The following is an 18479-nucleotide window of genomic DNA, read 5'->3' on the forward strand; positions in this document are numbered from 1 at the left end:
GTTTAAAAAAAACTCGTTTCCCCTCCCAACTTTGGGGGTAAACTAAGGGACAGAACTTAAAATGGTACGTGCAAACACCGCCAGTCCGTTAATAGGTTTGTTATAAAACCGGTGGACCGTTATTTCATTCGTCCATCCTGCAGCCACTAGGATGTTGTCAAGGGGCACGTCCATTGCTCTTGCTGCCGACGTAGATGCACCCCTGGTGGAGTGAGATTTAACCATATGAACGTTCACTCTGTTACCGCCATTACCCCCTTTGACCATCTGGAGATGATTTGTGTTGACACCTTCTGGTCTGTTCTGAGCCTCTGTGGTTCTCCGTAACTCTCAGATAGAGGTGTTAGTATGTTACCACACACACAACCGTAGGTCCTCTGGATATGCCAAGAACTGGACCTCCATCCCTGGCATTCCTGGCCTGCTATGTTTATATCAGGTTCCTGATTACGAATGTTGTGTTGTTCATATTGGTGGTCATGTGGTCCAACCGTAGCTTTTGCAGTGTCTGGACTCTTTGTCAGCATACCACCTTCAGGGTTAGTTATAGGCGGTCCCCACTGTCGGGTTAGTACCACGCTCACATCCCATGTGTCCGTGTACCTTGGTCTTAGTGTATTAGATTGTAAATTCTCTTCATGAATTTTGTTGTAAAGGGGTGCGTTCCTATCGACCCGTGCCCTACTTGCAGCATCAGATAGGAGGAAAGTGCACCTCTGGCACTATTGATTGCACTATAACTTTGTTTATAGTTATAGTGCTGAGTTGATAGGAAACTCCAAGACATCTGTTATCCGAACTGTGTTGTATTTGTTCGGACAGTCCTATGCCTTGAAAAGGCCTTCTCAGAATGTGCAGACCAACAAGTTAATACGTTCGTGTAGTGGATGATTACTCCCTGTAACTGGGTTCACTAGGAGGTCCCTGCTCTTGGGTACAGCCATAACTGGCTGGACTATAGTTCCCAAAAATTTTGGGGATCAGGCTTGAGTAGGTCAATCTGGCACTACCAATATGCCTGTGGCTTAGTCTTGCTTGATTTTGGTCAAGCATCGGTTTGTGAGACAAATTTGCGGAAAGCATGCATAAACAATCCTCCCCAATTGAGGGAGAAAGCATCCACTGCCTTTGCTCCTGGATCCTGCTTGCAGGGCACATATCTGGGTAACTGATGGTTTAGTCTAGATGCAAATAGATCAAAATCTGGCATGCCAAATCGTGTAGTTATTTCGTTAAATACTGCCCGATTCAACATCCATTCTGTGTTGTTATTAAACACCCGTGATCCAGCATCTGTCACCGTGTTATATCTACCTCGTAGATTTCCCAAATATTCCTCTTGATACACCAGTGCCAAACGAGGTTCGACAATCTATTGTAAGATACAGATTTTACACCACCCTTGTTAGTGGATATGTGCCACCGCAGTGGTGTTATCAATCTGAATTTGAACAAGCAACAAATGTTGCATATTGCTACAGAACCCCTTGAGTCCAAATTGTGCCGCCAACAATTCTGGGTAATTGATTCCATGTGTTGGGGAATTACAGACTCCTGCTCATTCCATCTGCCCCCACAGCTCTAGACTGTGTTAGTGGCTCCCCATCCTTAGCCGCTAGCATAGGTCTGAAGAACCCTCGATGGCTTTCAAGCACATTTACTTTGAGCTTTCTCACGTTCGTTATCTACCGTTGTTATTCAACAATGGCCTCTGCTGGCAATCCATAGTTTTGCCAATTTTGCCTGCATGGAATCTGAGTGTTCGTTCCTTTGCTCGTTGTAATTCTGGTAATGCAAAGGCCCGTACGTACTGCTGGAAATGCGGCTACTATTTGCCAATTACACTCGCTGTTTGCCTGATAGATGGCTAGTATTTGACTATCAGGTCTTGATTAATATTTACTGTTTTTGATAGTAAATTCTAGGTAATCAATTACCCTTGTAGGTGTCAATTTTGATTTAACTGGATGGATGAGGTAACCAATTCTATCAAACAGGGTTTTGGTTTGCTTTGACTGATGCTTCTGCCAATTTTTGGTGACTCCAAAATGAAATTGTCCAAATATGCCATTACAATGTGGTTCTGAGACCTTTGTAGGCCCAGATTTGGTTTCCGTAGTTTAGTCAATGGTCTAGGAGCTGATGTCAACCCATTTGGCAGATCCATTCCATCCAGTTAAACTTCAAATATCTCCTGTTCTTAGTGAATAGACACCGAATAGTATGCATCTTTGAGGTCGATGCATGCCATGTGACCATTTTATAGGAAGCTCCTATAAAACAGTAGTTAAACCGTAACAAAATTACTGTTTCTAAAAGTCTATACTGCACAAATGAGTTACACCTGGATGAAGTGACATCCTCCATCTGTCACATGTCCTGAATGGCAATCCTGCCCAAAAATACTGGGCCTGCCTTGAAGACAATTCCAGTCCGAGTTCCAAGTCTGCTTGGAACCTGTGTATGTTGTGCAGTAAAATTATCACGTTATTATCTGTTTTTAAAAATCCCAGTTCTGAAATTTCTTGTTATTGTCATTTTGAACAAGAACACAAGAGTAAATTACCAGCATGTAACTGGTCCACCATCTCTTGTTTCAGTAAACCCAGACCCACCTACCTCCATGGCTACCGGTGGTCTTGTGGTAAGCCCAAAGGCCCCTGATGCGGATTCCTTTTCTCTCCTTGATTGGGAGTAGGACTGGTAAGGAGTGTGGATTCCATGTTTCTCCCGACCTCTGCTTGGGTCTGGTCTGAAACCTCATCATACTGAGCCTGCCTTGTAGGACAATTCTGGCCATTATTTTGAGTCTGCCTTGAAAGACGACTCTGATCATATTTCCGTGCCAAGCTTTCAAGCTACTACCGGATTCAGTGAACCGCTTACCCCCTATGGAGGTGTGGGGTGTGTTGTCGCCTATGCAGATATTCTGCCAACTGCTGGCTCTTGAAGCCATATGCATGCTTCAGTATGTTCATACTTTAAATTTGAGATCAGTTACCTACTGATCATTCACACTCCCCTCCACTGAGAGTGAGGTTCGTAGGCAGCCCTGAAAACAGGTGCTGCCGCAGGCCCCTGAGGATACCTGTGCTGACATGGCCCTTCCATGGACCGAAATGAGATTCTAGCTTTAGTCAGACTTAAATGGACCATGAATGTTCCTCTCCTCAGAGCAGGAGACATTTGTGCAGCCCTGAAAACAGGTGATGCTGCCTGCGGGTTCTCCATAATACCCGGGCTGTCAAGAGCTAGATTCCATCCAGGGAGCACCCAGTGGAACCTGGATGATTGCAGAAGCACTTACTTTCTGTTTGTTTGTATGGAAGCATATTATTCCTTTTATGTAAAGCATTTTGGTGTTGATTTAAACAGTGCAATATAAGTAAAATTTACTTACTTACTTCCTTTCTTCTGCTTGTCCCTGGGAAGGTTTCCCCCCTCTTCTTTGTACTCTGATTCAGAGTGGTTTCTTCCAAATGTAGTTCCCCCTCCAATGGGGAAGACATTGGGCTGCCCCATGTGCGAGGCTCCCAGCACTGGCACTGCTGTAGGCCGTGCTGATACTGCTCCCTCCCTTGGAGCAGATCATTGTTGGAGCAACTTCTCCTGCCGATTTGCTGTGGGCGCTAATGTCGGGAAGCGTTGCTCCATGTGGGAGAAGTCGTCCTCAGACGCTCTCCGTTGAGGGATGGTATCCCTCTTTCCCGGACTCATCAGAGTCAATGGGTTAGATAGACTTGCGGGTGGCATTACGCCCCGCAGGACAACCACGGAGCTCCTGCTCCCGTGCAAAGTCTCCTGCCGTGTTGGAGCAACTTCTCCATAAGTTGCTCCATGTGGGAGAAGTCGTCCTCAGACGTTCTCCGTTGAGGGATGGTATCCCTCTTTCCCGGACTCATCATAGTCAATGGGCTAGATAGACTTGCGGGTGGTATTACGTCTCGCAGGACAACCACGGAGCTCCTGCTCCCGCGCAAAGACTCCTGCCGATTCTGCTGTCGGCGCTAATGTCGGGAACAAGACCGTCGCCCGCTACTTGGAAAGCTGCGGTCTTCAGCAGCCGACACCCCCGCGGGCCGTCTCCTCGACATCATGGGCTCTGAAAAAACTTCAAGCCCGAAAGAACGCAGGTAAGTGATTTCAACTTCCCTTACCTGCTCATCCCGACGCCTGGGAGGCTCAATGCCTGCTTGTCCGTCGTGCGTGTTGCGTTCAGACGTAATGACGCGCACGCAGACGGAAGGCCCTTCTTCACGTAGTCACTCACGTGACTCCGAAGTAAAATTATATTTAACGTAGTAGAAATGGTGTTATTTGCCTCCAAGTTAAAGGGGGAGCAGTGTAATGTATATAATGTAATTAGCATATGTTATGTTTAGTGCGAGGGGACGCATGCGCTAGGGGAGACTCATGGTGGCGTCCTGTAATAAAGAAGCTTGTTAGTTTACTCCTGTATCTGAGAGTCCTTTTGAGTCAGTTCCAAGTACCCAAAATACACTAGTGTCAAAACAAGGAACAAACAAGGAACAAACTTCTCAGTCTGAGAAGGGTTTCGGCCCGAAACGTTACCTATTTCCTTCGCTCCTTAGATGCTGCTGCACCCGCTGAGTTTCTCCAGCATTTTTGTCTACCTTCGATTTTCCAGCATCTGCAGTTCCTTCTTGAACAAACAAGGATGTTTGTTTACAAAAATGAACACAAAATGCTGGAGTAACTCAGACCCTTCTTCCGTCCCGACCCAAAACATGACCCATTTCTTCCAGCATTTTGTGTCTACCTAAACATTGCCTATCCACGTTGCGGTGTGCCAGCAGGCTGGAGAAGCGGGCAAAGGCCTTGCCACAGAGCAGGCAGGTGAAGGGGCGCTGGCCAGTGTGGACTCGCCGGTGCTACAGCAAGTGGTCATGGCGGGTGAAGCCATCAGACATTGAAAGTTAGCCTGCTGGTACAGCAGGCTGTGGAGAAAGCTAATGGCATGCTGGCCATTATAAGAGGAGTTGAGAATAGGAGACAAGAGGTTGTTCTGCAGTTGTACAGGCCCCTGCTGAGACAACACCTGGAGTATTGTGTGCAGTTGGGGTCTCCAAATTTGAGGAAGAACATTCTTGCTATTGATGGAGTGCAGCGTAGGTTCACGAGGTTAAATCCCGGGACTGTCATATGTTGAAAGAATGGAGCGACTGGGTTGTATACACTGGAGTTTATAAGGATGAGAGGGCATCTTATTGAAACATAAGATTATTGATGGATTGGACATTCTAGATGCAGGAAACATGCTCCCGATGTTGGGTGAAATCCAGAACCAGAGGGCACATTTTAAGAATAAGGGGTAGGCCATTTAGAACGGAGATGAGGATATACTTGTTCACCCAGTGAGTTGTGAACTTGTGGAATTCTCTGCCTCAGAAGGCAATGGAGGCTAATTCTCTGGATGCTTTCAAAAGAGAGTTAGAGCACTTAAAGAGAGCGAGGCAGGGGATATGGTGAGATGGCAGGAACGGGGTACCGATTGTGGACGATCAGCCATGATCACAGTGAATGGCGGCGCTGGCTAGAAGGGCTGAATGGCCTCCTGCACCTATTGTTTGTACATATTGCTACTGTTTGTACATATATATATTTTATTGTTCCATTATTCTATGTTCGCTCTTGTGGGTGAGATGCTAACTGCATTTCGTTGTCTCTGTACTGTACGCTGCACAATGACAATAAAGAGTGAATCTGAATCTGGTTGTCTATTGACGGGCAGGAGAAGCGACGCTCACCGCCGGTGCTGCCACAGGCTGGACATGCGGGTGAAACCCTCGCCACACTCAGCGCACACAAAGGGTCACTCTCGGTGTGTATCCGCTGGTGCTCCCACGGTCCCCGTGTGCTCTTGAAACGCTTGCCGCAGTGAGAGCAGGTGAAGGGGCACTCGCCGGTGTGGGTGCGCAGTCTCTCTCTCTCTCTCTCACACGCTCTCTCTCTGCCCACAGCACCCGTTCTTGATCTTAAACCATGTATTGTGCTTTTGTATGCAATTTATTGTGCTTTATTGTGGGGAGGTGAGCTCAGCCTTCCAAGCCTCAATCCCAGCTCAGTTTATTTCATTGTAAAGACATTTATTTCATTGAAAATACATTTATTTCATTGGAATACAACTTGGCTCCAGCGGGTTAACGAGCCAAAGTCCTGTTTACCGCAGCCAGAGTCTTGCGGGCGTCCACGGGCAGAGACTGAGATCCCACCGTTCGGAGTTGAGGGGGAATGGCCGGTGGACGGGAAGCGGTGACTCCGGATTAATCCTGACTCCTTTCACCAGCGAGAAGAAGACAGCGGAATGACGAAGAGATGGGGTCGGGACAGACTCCAGGACTAGATTAGGAGGGGTGGGTCTCCTTAATTTGGAGAATTCAATGTTCATGTCATTGGGCTTTAACCTCCAGTTTGTGTGCCACCTCACTCTGGCAATGGAGGAGGCCCAGTACAGAAAGATCAGTGTGGGAGTAAGAAAGGGGGTTACAATGGTTGGCAACCGGGAGATCCAGCAGGCCTTGGCGGACCGAGCGCAAGTGTAGGGTGAAATGCACGCCCAGTCTAGATACTAGGAACAGCAGATGCTGGTTTACAAAAAGAGACACAATCTCCCAGAGTACCTTGCACCTCTGGAGAGCATGGACAGGCAACATTCTAGGTCAGGACCCTTCTTCAGACTGCTTGGTGTGGGGGGGGGGGGGGGGGGGGGGGGGGAGGGGGGGATGAGAAAGTTGGAAAGCAGTGGTGGAAGTGGTCGCCTTAGATTCCCTTCCTCCCTCTACAGATGCAGCCAAACCCACTGAATTCCCCCATCGTTTTAGAGGGAATGGACAGACAATGTTTTGAGTTAGGACCCTTCTTCAGACTGATTGGAGAGGGTATGGGGAGGAAACTGGAAAAGAGAGATGGGGGCTGGACAAAGACTGGTAAGTGATAGGTGGACACAAAGTGCTGGAGTAATTCAGCGAGACAGGCAGCTTCTCTGGAGAGAAGGAATGGGTGACGTTTCAGGCTGAGACCCTTCTTCAGAAGTGATAGGTGGACACAAAGTGCTGGAGTAATTCAGCGGGACAGGCAGCTTCTCTAGAGAGAAGGAATGGGTGACGTTTCAGGCTGAGACCCTTCTTCAGAAGTGATAGGTGGATATAGGTGAAGGAGATACAAGAAACTGCAGATACTGGAATCTTGCATAGAACACAATTTAGTTAAATGCACAGAATCTGTTGCCCAGAGTGGGGGAATCGAGGACCAGAGGACATGGGTTCAAGGTGAAGGAGAAAAGATTTAATAGGAATCTGAGCGGTAACTTTTTCACACAAAGGGTGGTGGGTGTATGGAACGAACTGCCAGAGGACGTAGTTGAGGGTGGGACTACACCAACTTTTAAGAAACAGTTAGACAGGTACATGGATCGTAAAAGTTTGGAGGGATATGGAGCAAACGCAGGCAGGTGGGGCTAGTGTAGCTGGGACATGTTGATAGTTGTGGGCAAGTTGGGCGGAAGGGCCTGTATCCACACTGTATGACTCGAACACAAAGTGCTGCAGCAACTCAGCGGGTCAGGCAACATCTGTGGAGAACATGGATGGGTGACGTTTCACACAGTGCTGGAGTAACTCAGCGGGTCAGGCAACATCTGTGGAGAACATGGATAGGTGGCGTTTCACACAGTGCTGGTGTAACTCAGCAGGTCAGGCAGCATCTGTGGAGAACATGGATAGGTGACATTTCGGGTCGGGACCCTTCTTCAGACTGACACGATGTGAACAGATGAGGGGGTGATTGGCAGGTGAGTGTAGTGACAGGCGAGAGAAAATAAGGAGATAAAAGTGAGATAAAGAGAGAGGAATGTATATGTGCAGCTTTAATAGATATTGGTCAGGTAGCATTTGGAGTATTGCATACAGTTCTGGTCACTCCATTACAGGACTGATGTGGAGGTTTTTGGGAAGGTGCAGGGATGGTTAACCAGAATGGTCTAAAAACAAGGAACTGCAGATGCTGTTTTTCAAAAAAGGATGCAAAATGCTGGATTAACTCAGCGGGACAGGCAGCATCTCTGGAGAGAAAGAATTGGTGATGTTTAGGGTCAAGACTGAAGAGGTTCTCGACCTGAAACATTACCCATTCCTTCCAGCATTTTGTGTCTACCTAAACAGCGCCTATCCATGTCGCTGTGTGCCAGCAAGCTGGAGGAGGGGACAAAGGCCTTAACACAGAGTGGGCAGGTGAAGGGGCGCTGGCCAGTGTGGACTCGCCGGTGCTCCAGCAGGTGGTCAAGGCGGGTGAAGCCGTTACCACAGGACGGGCAGGAGAAGGGACGCTCACTGCTGTGGGCACACTGGTGCTGCCACAGGCTGGACATGCGGGTGAAACCCTCGCCACATTCAGCGCCCTCAAAGGGTCTCTCTCTGGTGTGTATCCGCTGGTTCTCCCGCAGCCCCCGTGCTCTCTTGAAACTCTTGCCGCAGTGGGTGCAGCTGCTCGCCAACGTGAGCCCGCCGGTGCTGCCGCAACCCCCGCGAGCTGTCAAACGACTCACCGCAGTACGGGCAGTCGTAGGGCTGGCCACTGGTGTGCACGCACTGGTGAGACAAGGCATGAGAGGCCATGGAAAAACGCTCTCCACACAACGGGCTGGGGAAGGGACGGTCGCTGTCGTGCACCCGCTGGTGGGACAGCAGGCTGTTGGACTGGGTGAAGCCCTTGCCGCAGTCGCTGCAGGTGTAGGGCCGCTCCCCTGTGTGCAGGCGCCTGTGCACCTTCAGGGTCTTGCACGATTTGAAGCCTTTGCCGCAGTCGGAGCAGGAGAAAGGCCGCTCGCTGCTGTGCACCCGCCAGTGATCCCACAGTCCCGACAAATTGGCAAAGCTCTTCCCACAGGTGGAGCAGCTATAGGGTTTCTCACCCGTGTGCATGCTCTGGTGCTTCTGCAGCCCCGACAACTGAGTAAAGCTTTTCCCGCAGGTAGAGCAGCTATACGGATTCTCGCTCGTGTGCACTCGATGGTGTATCTTCAATTCCTGCGCTGTCTTGAAGCTCTTTCCACAGTCGGAGCATTCAAAGGGGCGTTCTCCTGTGTGCACCCGCCGGTGCACCCGCAGCCCCGACGAATGTGTAAAGGTCTTGCCGCAGTCGGAGCAGACAAACGCGCGTTCGCCCGTGTGCACGCGCCAGTGCCCCTGCAGCACTGACAACTGGGTAAAGGTCTTGCCGCAGTCGGAGCAGTCAAAGGGACGTTGTCCCGTGTGCATCCGCCGGTGGACCTCCAGCTGGCTCGGGCACTGCCAGGCCTTGCCACACACGTCGCACTCATAACGCTTCTCCTTGTGCCCCGTCATGTGGTATTCCACTGAAGCTCAACCCCTGGAAGCTAAGCCCGCACACCGAGCAGATGGGGGGGCTCACCGGCCGCTCACGTCCCCTTCTCTCCGTCCACAGCAACAGCTCCTAAACCCTGCAGGAGGGGAACACAGAGAGTCAACAAGCTGGCAAACAGGACATTACTAACGCTTGAACATTAATGGTTCTTGAAGGGGGATGGGGATGGGGGCAGGGGGGAAGGTGGAGGGTGGGGGGAGGGGAAGGTGAATGGGGGAGATATGAGGGGGGGAAGGAGGAGAGAGATGGTGAGGAGGCATGGGGGGGGAAATGGGGAAGGGGATGAGGACGGTGGAATTGAGGGGAGGGGGAGAATGGGGAGGGGTTATGAGGAGAGGGCGGGGGGAGAGGGAGTTGAGTGAGGGGGAGGGGGAGGGGGTGAGGAAGCAAGTGGGAGAAGGGGGGGCTGCACGACCAGCGCATTGACGTCACCGCCAATCCGATGGGGACTGCCGGCCACGCACACTGCAGTTGCCCAGAGTCACATGGGGAGCGGCATGCATCATGGGAAGAAGGTCACACAGTGCTGGAGTCACTCAGCGGGTCGGGCAGCTTCTGTGGAAAGAGGGAATGCGTGACATGTCGGGTCGAGACCTTTCTTCAGTCTGATGGGAAGTACAGAGATAGAAACATAGAAAATAGGTGCAGGAGTAGGCCATTTGGCCCTTCGAGCCTGCACCGCCATTCAATATGATCATGGCTGATCATCCAACTCAGTATCCTGTACCTGCCTTCTCTCCATACCCCATGATCCTTTTAGCCACAAGGGCCACATCTAACTCCCTCTTAAATATAGCCAATGAACTGGCCTCAACTACCTTCTGTGGCAGAGAATTCCACAGATTCACCACTCTGTGTGAAAAATGTTTACGTTATCTCGGTCCCAGCGCTGAGCCTTGCGGTACCCCACTAGTCACTGCCTGCCATTGTGAAAAGGACCCGTTTACTCCTACTCTTTGCTTCCCGTCTACCAGCCAGTTCTCTATCCACATCAACACTGAACCCCCAATACCGTGTGCTTTCAGTTTGTACACTAATCTCTTATGTGGGACCTTGTTGAAAGCCTTCTGAAAGTTCAGATATCACACATCCACTGGTGCTCCCTTATCCACTCTACTAGTTACATCTTCGAAAAATTCTATAAGATTCGTCAGACATGATTTACCTTTCATAAATCCATGCTGACTTTGTCCAATGATTTCACCAATTTCCAAATGTGCTGCTATCTCATCTTTAATAACTGATTCTAACAGTTTCCCCACTACCGATGTTAGACTAACTGGTCTGTAATTCCCCGTTTTCTCTCTCCCTGCCTTTTTAAAAAGTGGGGTTATACTAGCTACCCTCCAATCCTCAGGAACTACTCCAGAATCTAAAGAGTTTTGAAAAATTATCACTAATGCATCCACTATTTCTGGGGCTACTTCCTTAAGTACTCTGGGATGCAGCCTATCTGGCGCTGGGGATTTATCGGCCTTTAATCCATTCAATTTACCTAACACCACTTCCCGGCTAACCTGGATTTCACTCAGTTACTCCATCTCAATTGAACCCCGGTCAAATGCTGCTATTTCCGGCAGATTATTTATGTCTTCCTTAGTGAAGGCAGAACCAAAGTAGTTATTCAATTGGTCTGCTTGGTCTCCTTGTTCCCCATGATCAATTCACCTGAGGCCAGTTCATTGGCTATATTTAAGAGGGAGTTAGATGTGGCCCTTGTGGCTAAAGGGATCAGAGGGTATGGAGAGAAGGCAGGTACGGGATACTGAGTTGGATGATCAGCTATGATCATATTGAATGGCGGTGCAGGCTCTAAGGGCCGAATTGCCTACTCCTGCACCTAATTTCTATGTTTCTATGTCTATGTTTCTGACTGCAAGGGACCTACATTTGTTTTATCTAATCTTTTTCTCATCACATATCTATAAAAACCTTTGCAGTCAGTTTATATGTTCCCTGCCAGTTTTCTTTCATAATCTATTTTCCCTTTCCTAATTAAGCCCTTGGTTCTCCTCTGCTGGACTCTGAATTTCTCCTAGTCCTCTGGTAGGCTGCTTTTTCTGGCTAATTTGTATGCTTCATCTTTTGTTTTGATACTATCCCTGACATCCCTTGTTATCCACGGATGCACTCCCTTCCCTGATTTATTCTTTTGCCAAACTGGGATGAACAATTTTTGTAGTTGCTGCTGGAATTACCCCGCCCCTTCCTGGGTGTCCCATCCTTGTCCGGGAGTGTCCAGAGGTGTCTGGGTTGGCCCTGAGCTGGCGGGGTGGTGGCGGCCCCGGGCTTGCAGCCGGCGCGGGGTCGAGGTGGGCACAGGCACCCGCTTGGCTCTGCCTGTCCAACCGGGTTGGTCGGCAGCCCTGGACTGGTGGGGCGCTGGCCCTGAGCGGTGGTGGTCCTGGACTTGCAGGGGGGGGGGGGGGGGGGGGGGGGGGGGTCGCTGGCCCCGGCTCGGCTCTGCTCCAGCTCCCGGTGGCCTATTCCTGGGCGGGCCGGGGACCGTCGGCTGCGCTTCTCACCTTAGTTCAGTGGCTGTCGGTTGGCCACCTCGGTGACGGCAGTAGCCGAGCGCCGGTCATCGGTGGGGATGCACACGGGATGCTGCGGTGGCTCGGTCGGTCAGGCAACATCTCTGGAGAAGGGTCTCGACCTGAAACGTCACCCATTCCTTTTCTCCTGGGATGCTGCCTGTCCCACTGAGTTGCTGCAGCGTTTTGTGTTACCCCATTGATGGCTGGTGCTCGGCTTTCACCGGCGCCCGGGGGATTTGGCCAGCGGCCTCTGGGTGGGGCGGCGAGTGCGGCTGGTGGTCCCCGGCTCGTCGGGGAATGGGGTCCTCGGGAGTTGGAGCGGGGTTGGGCTGGAGTTGGCGCTTCTTCTCCGCGCTGGCTCTGGGCCTGGGGCCGCCGTTGCACTGGGCCGGTGTCCCATCGGTCCTGGGTCGCCCCGGACATCTCCGGCCGCCCCCTGGCGTGGATGGGACACTCGGGGGGACGGGGACGGTCCAGTGACGGTTCGGCAGCGCTTGTGGTGCTGGGGACCCGGGTTTGATCCTGGCTGCGGATGAGGTGCGGGTCTGTGTGCGCACAGCAGCGCAGCTGCCGAGAATGTCTCTCCCCGTCACCCTCTCGCATCTGCCTCCCTCTCTCTCTCTCACACTGTTACATCCCGCTCTCCTACTACCTGGCACTCCCGCTCCTCAGATTAAATATATTTTTACTCATAAATTATGAATAGAAATAGAAAATTAAGGAAGAGGCGGAGACAGTAAGCTGTGGGTGATCTGGGAAGGGGAGGAGAAGGAGCGAGAAAGCAAGGACTACCTGAAATTGGAGGTCAATGTTCATACCGCTGGGGTGTAAACTGCCCAAGCAAAATATGAGATGCTGCTCCTCCAATTTACGGTGCGACTCACTCTGGCCATGGAGGAGGCCCAGGGCAGTAAGGTCGGATTCGGAATGTGAGGGGGAGTTGAAATACTGAGCCACAGGGAGATCAGGTTGGTTAGTGCGAACCGAGCGGAGGTGTTGGGCGAAGAGATCACAAAGCCTACACTTGGTCTCCCCGATGTAGAGCAGCGGATGCAATAGATGAGGTTGGAGATGAGATTGGCCCTCCCTTCACCGCCTCCAGTTTAAATTCCATTTGGAATATTTTGGAGGACCAAGAAACCAAGAACCAAGATGGTGCAGGTGAACCTCTGCCGCACCTGGAAAGACTGCTGGTGTCCTTGGATGGAGTCAAGGGGGAGGTAAAGCGACAAGTGTAGCATTTCCTGCGGTTGTAGGGAAAGCACCAGGGGAGGGGGTGGGAAGGGTCGAATTGACCAGGGAGTTACGGAGGGAGCGGTCTCTGCAGAAAGCCGAAAGGGGAGGATATGGGGAAAATGTGGCCAGTGGTGGGATCCCGTTGGAGGTGGCGAAAATGTCAGAGGATTATCTGTTGTACGTGACAGCTGGTGGGGTGGAAGGTGAGGACAAGAGGGGTTCTGCCCTTGTTACGAGTGGGGGGGATGGGAAATGAGAGCATAGCTACGGGAAATAGAGGAGACCCTGTTGAAAGCCTCATCTATAGTCGAAGAGAGGAACCCCTTTCCCTAAAGAATGAGCACATCTCCGATGCCCTGGGTGCAGATGAGGCAGGAATTGGGAGTAGGGGATAGAGCCCTTACAGGAAGCAGGGTGGGAAGAAGTGTAATGCAGATTGCCATGGGAGTCGGTGGGTTTGTAGTAGAGAATTCTGAGGCAGAGAATTCCACAGATTTACAACTCACTGTGAGAAAAAGTTTTTCTTCATCTCAGTCCTAAATGGCCTACCCTTTATTCTTAAACTGTGACCCCTGGTTGTGGATTCCCACAACATCGGGAACATGTTTTCTGCATCTTCCCTATCCAATCCTTTAATAATTTTATATGTTTCTATAAGATCCCCTCCCTTCCGTCTAAATTCCAGCAAGCCCAGTCGATCCATTTTTTTTAATTACATGTCAGTCCCGCATTCCCGGGAATTAACCTGTTTAAGAAAGACCAGCAGATGCATGACACACCCTTGGTAGACAAAAATGCTGGAGAAATTCAGCTGGTGAGGCTGCATCTATGGAGCGAAGGAATTCCCTTGTTCCATAGATGCTGCCTCACCCGCTGAGTTTCTCCAGCATTTATGTATACCTGTGGGAATTAACCTGGTGAACCTACGCTGCACTCCCTCAATAGCAAGAATGTCCTTCCTCAAATTAGAAGACCAAAATTACACACAATATTCCAGGTGTGGCCTCACCAGTGCCCTGTACAACTGCAGTAGGAACTCCTAAACACAAATCCTCTCGCAATGAAGGCCAACATGCCATTAGCTTTTTTTACTGCCTGCTCTACCTGCATGTGTACTTTCAGTGACTGATGTACAGGAACACCCAGGTCTCGTTGCACCTCCTCTTCTCCTTATATTGGCTCATTACCGCTCCCAGTACCGAGATACGAGTGTCAGTGTTTATGGGGAGAGGCAGGAGAATGGGGTTAGGAGGGAGAGATAGATCAGCCATGATTGAATGGCGGAATAGACCTGATGGGCCGAATGGCCTAATTCTGCTACTATCAATTTTTACCTTATTCAGGGAGAAACCTTGTCTCGGCACTGTAGTCACACAACCATATAACCATTACAGCACCGAAACAGGCCATCTCGGCCCTTCTAGTCCGTGCAGAACACGTATTCTCCCCTAGTCCCATCAACCTGCACAAGTCTTACACTCAACGTTATTCTCTTCATCCCGTATCCGTACACTGTGGACGGATCAATTGTGATCACGTGTTGTCTTTCTGCTGACTGGTTAGCAACAACAACAAAGCTTTTCACTGAACCTCGGTACATGTGACACTAAACTCAACCCAACCCTCCCGCCGCCAGGTGCCGCTGCCGACAGAGGGACAAAGACGGTGCGTCACGGACTCCCGGCGGCAGGGGGCGCTGCGCTCGGAGGACCAGAGACGCTGCACTCGGGGGACCAGAGCAAAGATCCTATAGCGGAGCAAGATAGACCACTCCTCCGAAATCCAATGGACTGACGTGTAGTACGTGACGCAACGTCACGGCCGCCATTTCTTAATGCGACACGCGACTTCCGGTATGCCACCCGCTGAAATCCAAAGCAAAGATTATAGAGCTCCTCTATAATCTTTGATCCAAAGCAAAGATCCTCGAGTATCTTGTTGCGGGAACAGCCCCCCTCCTTTGCGTAGTTTCCCTTGCATTGTATTGTGCAGTTTCCCTTGTATTGCTTTAACACACACTGCACAAAATTAAATTTAACGTATACATATTTTATATATTTATATGAATGTGTGTCTGTGTGTGAGAGGCAAGTTAGAGATAATAAAGTTTATTCTCATGGATCAGAAGCAACTTTTATTTAAATAATCACTATTAATTTATTTGTCTTGTAAGATGATATACATAAACCATAAAGGCAATTATATATATAATTATATAGTAATAATAAATATATGCATATATATATATTATATATATAATATATATATAGCATAGCAAAAGGATTTGTGTATAGGAGCAGGGAGGTTCTACTGCAGTTGTACAGGGTCTTGGTGAGACCACACCTGGAGTATTGCGTACAGTTTTGGTCTCCAAATCTGAGGAAGGACATTATTGCCATAGAGGGAGTGCAGAGAAGGTTCACCAGACTGATTCCTGGGATGTCAGGACTGTCTTATGAAGAAAGACTGGATAGACTTGGTTTATACTCTCTAGAATTTAGGAGATTGAGAGGGGATCTTATAGAAACTTACAAAATTCTTAAGGGGTTGGACAGGCTAGATGCAGGAAGATTGCTCCCGATGTTGGGGAAGTCCAGGACAAGGGGTCACAGCTTAAGGATAAGGGGGAAATCCTTTAAAACCGAGATGAGAAAAACTTTTTCACACAGAGAGTGGTGAATCTCTGGAACTCTCTGCCACAGAGGGTAGTCGAGGCCAGTTCATTGGCTATATTTAAGAGGGAGTTAGATGTGGCCCTTGTGGCTAAGGGGTTCAGAGGGTATGGAGAGAAGGCAGGTACGGGATACTGAGTTGGATGATCAGCCATGATCATATCGAAGGGCCGAATGGCCTACTCCTGCACCTAATTTCTATGTTTCTATATACACACATATATATACACATACATATATACACACATACATACGTATACACATACCTATGCACACATACAAATACACGCATACATATGGATACATTTATATGCATACATACACACATATATAAACATATATATACACACATATACATATACATGCATATATACACATACATGCATATATACACATACATATATATTTATACATATGATCATTTTCCAACGATCAATAGATTTACGATCAGTTCCTGTGGATTGGAGGATAGCTAATGCTATCCCACTTTTCAAGAAAGGAGCGTGAGAGAAAACGGGGAATTACAGACCAAAGGTACACAAAATTGCTGGGGAAACTCAGCGGGTGCAGCAGCATCTATGGAGCGAAGGAAATAGGCGACGTTTCGGGCCGAAACCCTTCTTCAGACTTAAGGCATGTAGCACTAGGTTACACGCATACATTTATATGTCTGAAGAAGGGTTTCGGCCCGAAACGTCGCCTATTTCCTTCGCTCCATAGATGCTGCTGCACCCGCTGAGTTTCCCCAGCAATTTTGTGTACCTTCGATATTCCAGCATCTGCAGTTCCCTTTTGAACGAATTACAGACCAGTTAGCCCGACTTTGGTGGTGTGAAAGATGCTGGAGTCAATTATTAAAGATGTAATAATGGGGCATTTGGATAGCAGTAAAAGGATTAGTCCAAGTCAACATGGATTTAATTTTACAATGCATTTAAACCTCTCCCATTTTCATGAGGCATTCCTGGAATATGTAGGAAGTTTATTGTAACCTAGTGCTACATGCCTGAACAATGGATGATATATCACTTAAATGCAATTGTTTTCAGTTGTGTGGAGAGACCTGTATATTGAAGATGCTTTTTGCCTCTAATTTGTCAATTTACTTTAAATGTAGAAGAGCTTATTAAAATCTTCTTACAAAGACCATTAAGTATTTTCTTTCTATCCTCTTTTGGACCCAAGGCATAGCAGAGCTGCCAACTCTCACGAAGAGGTAAGGGAGGGAGAGAGGGAAGGGAGGGAGAGAGGGAAGGGAGGGAGATCGAGAGAAGAGAGGGAGAATCTTTGGACCAGAGGGCGCCCAGACCTCCTCTCCTTCCTCACTCACTCACTCACTCACATCCCCCCCGCTCCTCACCAAAGATCTTATCGCGGAGGAGTGGTCTATCTTGCTCCGCTATAAGATCTTTGCTCCTCACTGCCCGCACGCCTCGGGCTCCTCGGGTCGCCGGCCGCAGGATGGCGCTGGGGAAGGGAGGAGCGGGTGGTGAAAGGACGCGGGGCCGAGCGGCGGCGGCGGCGGTTGTTCCCACCTGAGCTCCCGGCGCTGAGCGGGGCCTCCCTCCTCCCGTCGTTCGCGGCGACGCATCGTCCCGCCTCACGTGACCGGCGACCAGGTCCCGCCCCCTCCCACTGACGGGCAGCGCCAGCGGCCAATGGGAGACAATCCCGCCCCTTCATAACCACGACCAATCAGAGCCGCGTCCCCGCCGCCGGTGACCGCGTCCTATTGGTGGAGCCGTAGCCCCGCCCTCAGACGGAGCCCCCGCCCTCCGCCAATCGGAGCCGCCTCCTCACACGTGACCCTGGTTGATATTTAGTTGCAGCCTCGTCTCTGTCATTGTTGCTGCTGGCGGCTCATCACAGGCGTGTAGACTGGCGGCTCATCACAGGCATGTAGACTGGCGGCTCATCACAGGCGTGTAGACTGGCGGCTCATCACAGGCGTGTAGACTGGCGGCTCATCACAGGCGTGTAGACTGGCGGCTCATCACAGGCGTGTAGACTGGCGACACATCACAGGCGTGTAGACTGGCGGCTCATCACAGGCATGTAGACTGGCGGCTCATCACAGGCGTGTAGACTGGCGGCTCATCACAGGCGTGTAGACTGGCGACACATCACAGGCATGTAGACTGGCGGCTCATCACAGGCATGTAGACTGGCGGCTCATCACAGGCGTGTAGACTCTGACACACACACTGACACATTTAATATACTTCATACATTCCTCACCCCTCCACATTCTCCACAGATGCTGCCTGACCCGCTGAGTTACTCCAGCACTTTGTGTCCTTTTACGCACTAGTTCACGGTGTCCACAACCACTCTCATCTCCCCACCACTGCATCCCCCCCCCCCCCCCTCCCTGCCCATCCTGCAGCCCCCATTGCTGGGGTTCCCACAGCTTGCACCCTCTGGGGATTTCACACACTGTGCCAGGGACAGATGGCAAAATGCCCCCCAGCAGTCAGCGCCACTTACCCACCACGTTTCACCCCATCGCCCCGACCACGTTTTAAAGTAGAGATGGACACATTCTTCATTAGAACGGGTGTCAAGGGTTATGGTGAGAGGCCAGGAGAATGAGAATGGGATTAGGAGGCAGAGATCAGCCATGATTGAATGA

The 18479-nt window shown here is 50.0% G+C and overlaps 1 protein-coding gene and 1 long non-coding RNA gene across 2 annotated transcripts; both read right to left on the reverse strand.

The window, feature by feature from the left end:
* Positions 1-6340, reverse strand: LOC116967641. Its single transcript, XR_004410289.1, has 3 exons — positions 6126-6340; positions 1092-1095; positions 1-12 (listed from the first exon to the last, which is right to left on the reverse strand). It is a non-coding gene; the product is annotated as an uncharacterized LOC116967641 (long non-coding RNA).
* A 1843-nt stretch (positions 6341-8183) lies between these two features.
* LOC116967570 (gastrula zinc finger protein XlCGF49.1-like) lies at positions 8184-17536 on the reverse strand. Its single transcript, XM_033014188.1, has 3 exons — positions 17383-17536; positions 8784-9478; positions 8184-8210 (listed from the first exon to the last, which is right to left on the reverse strand). The coding sequence occupies exons 2-3, from the start codon at positions 9360-9362 to the stop codon at positions 8184-8186; spliced, it is 606 nt and encodes a 201-aa protein (XP_032870079.1). The 5' UTR covers positions 9363-9478; positions 17383-17536.
* Between the last annotated feature and the right edge of the window lie 943 nt (positions 17537-18479).

This window comes from Amblyraja radiata, chromosome 40, assembly GCF_010909765.2.
Source record: "Amblyraja radiata isolate CabotCenter1 chromosome 40, sAmbRad1.1.pri, whole genome shotgun sequence".
NCBI classification, from domain to species: Eukaryota; Metazoa; Chordata; class Chondrichthyes; order Rajiformes; family Rajidae; genus Amblyraja; species Amblyraja radiata.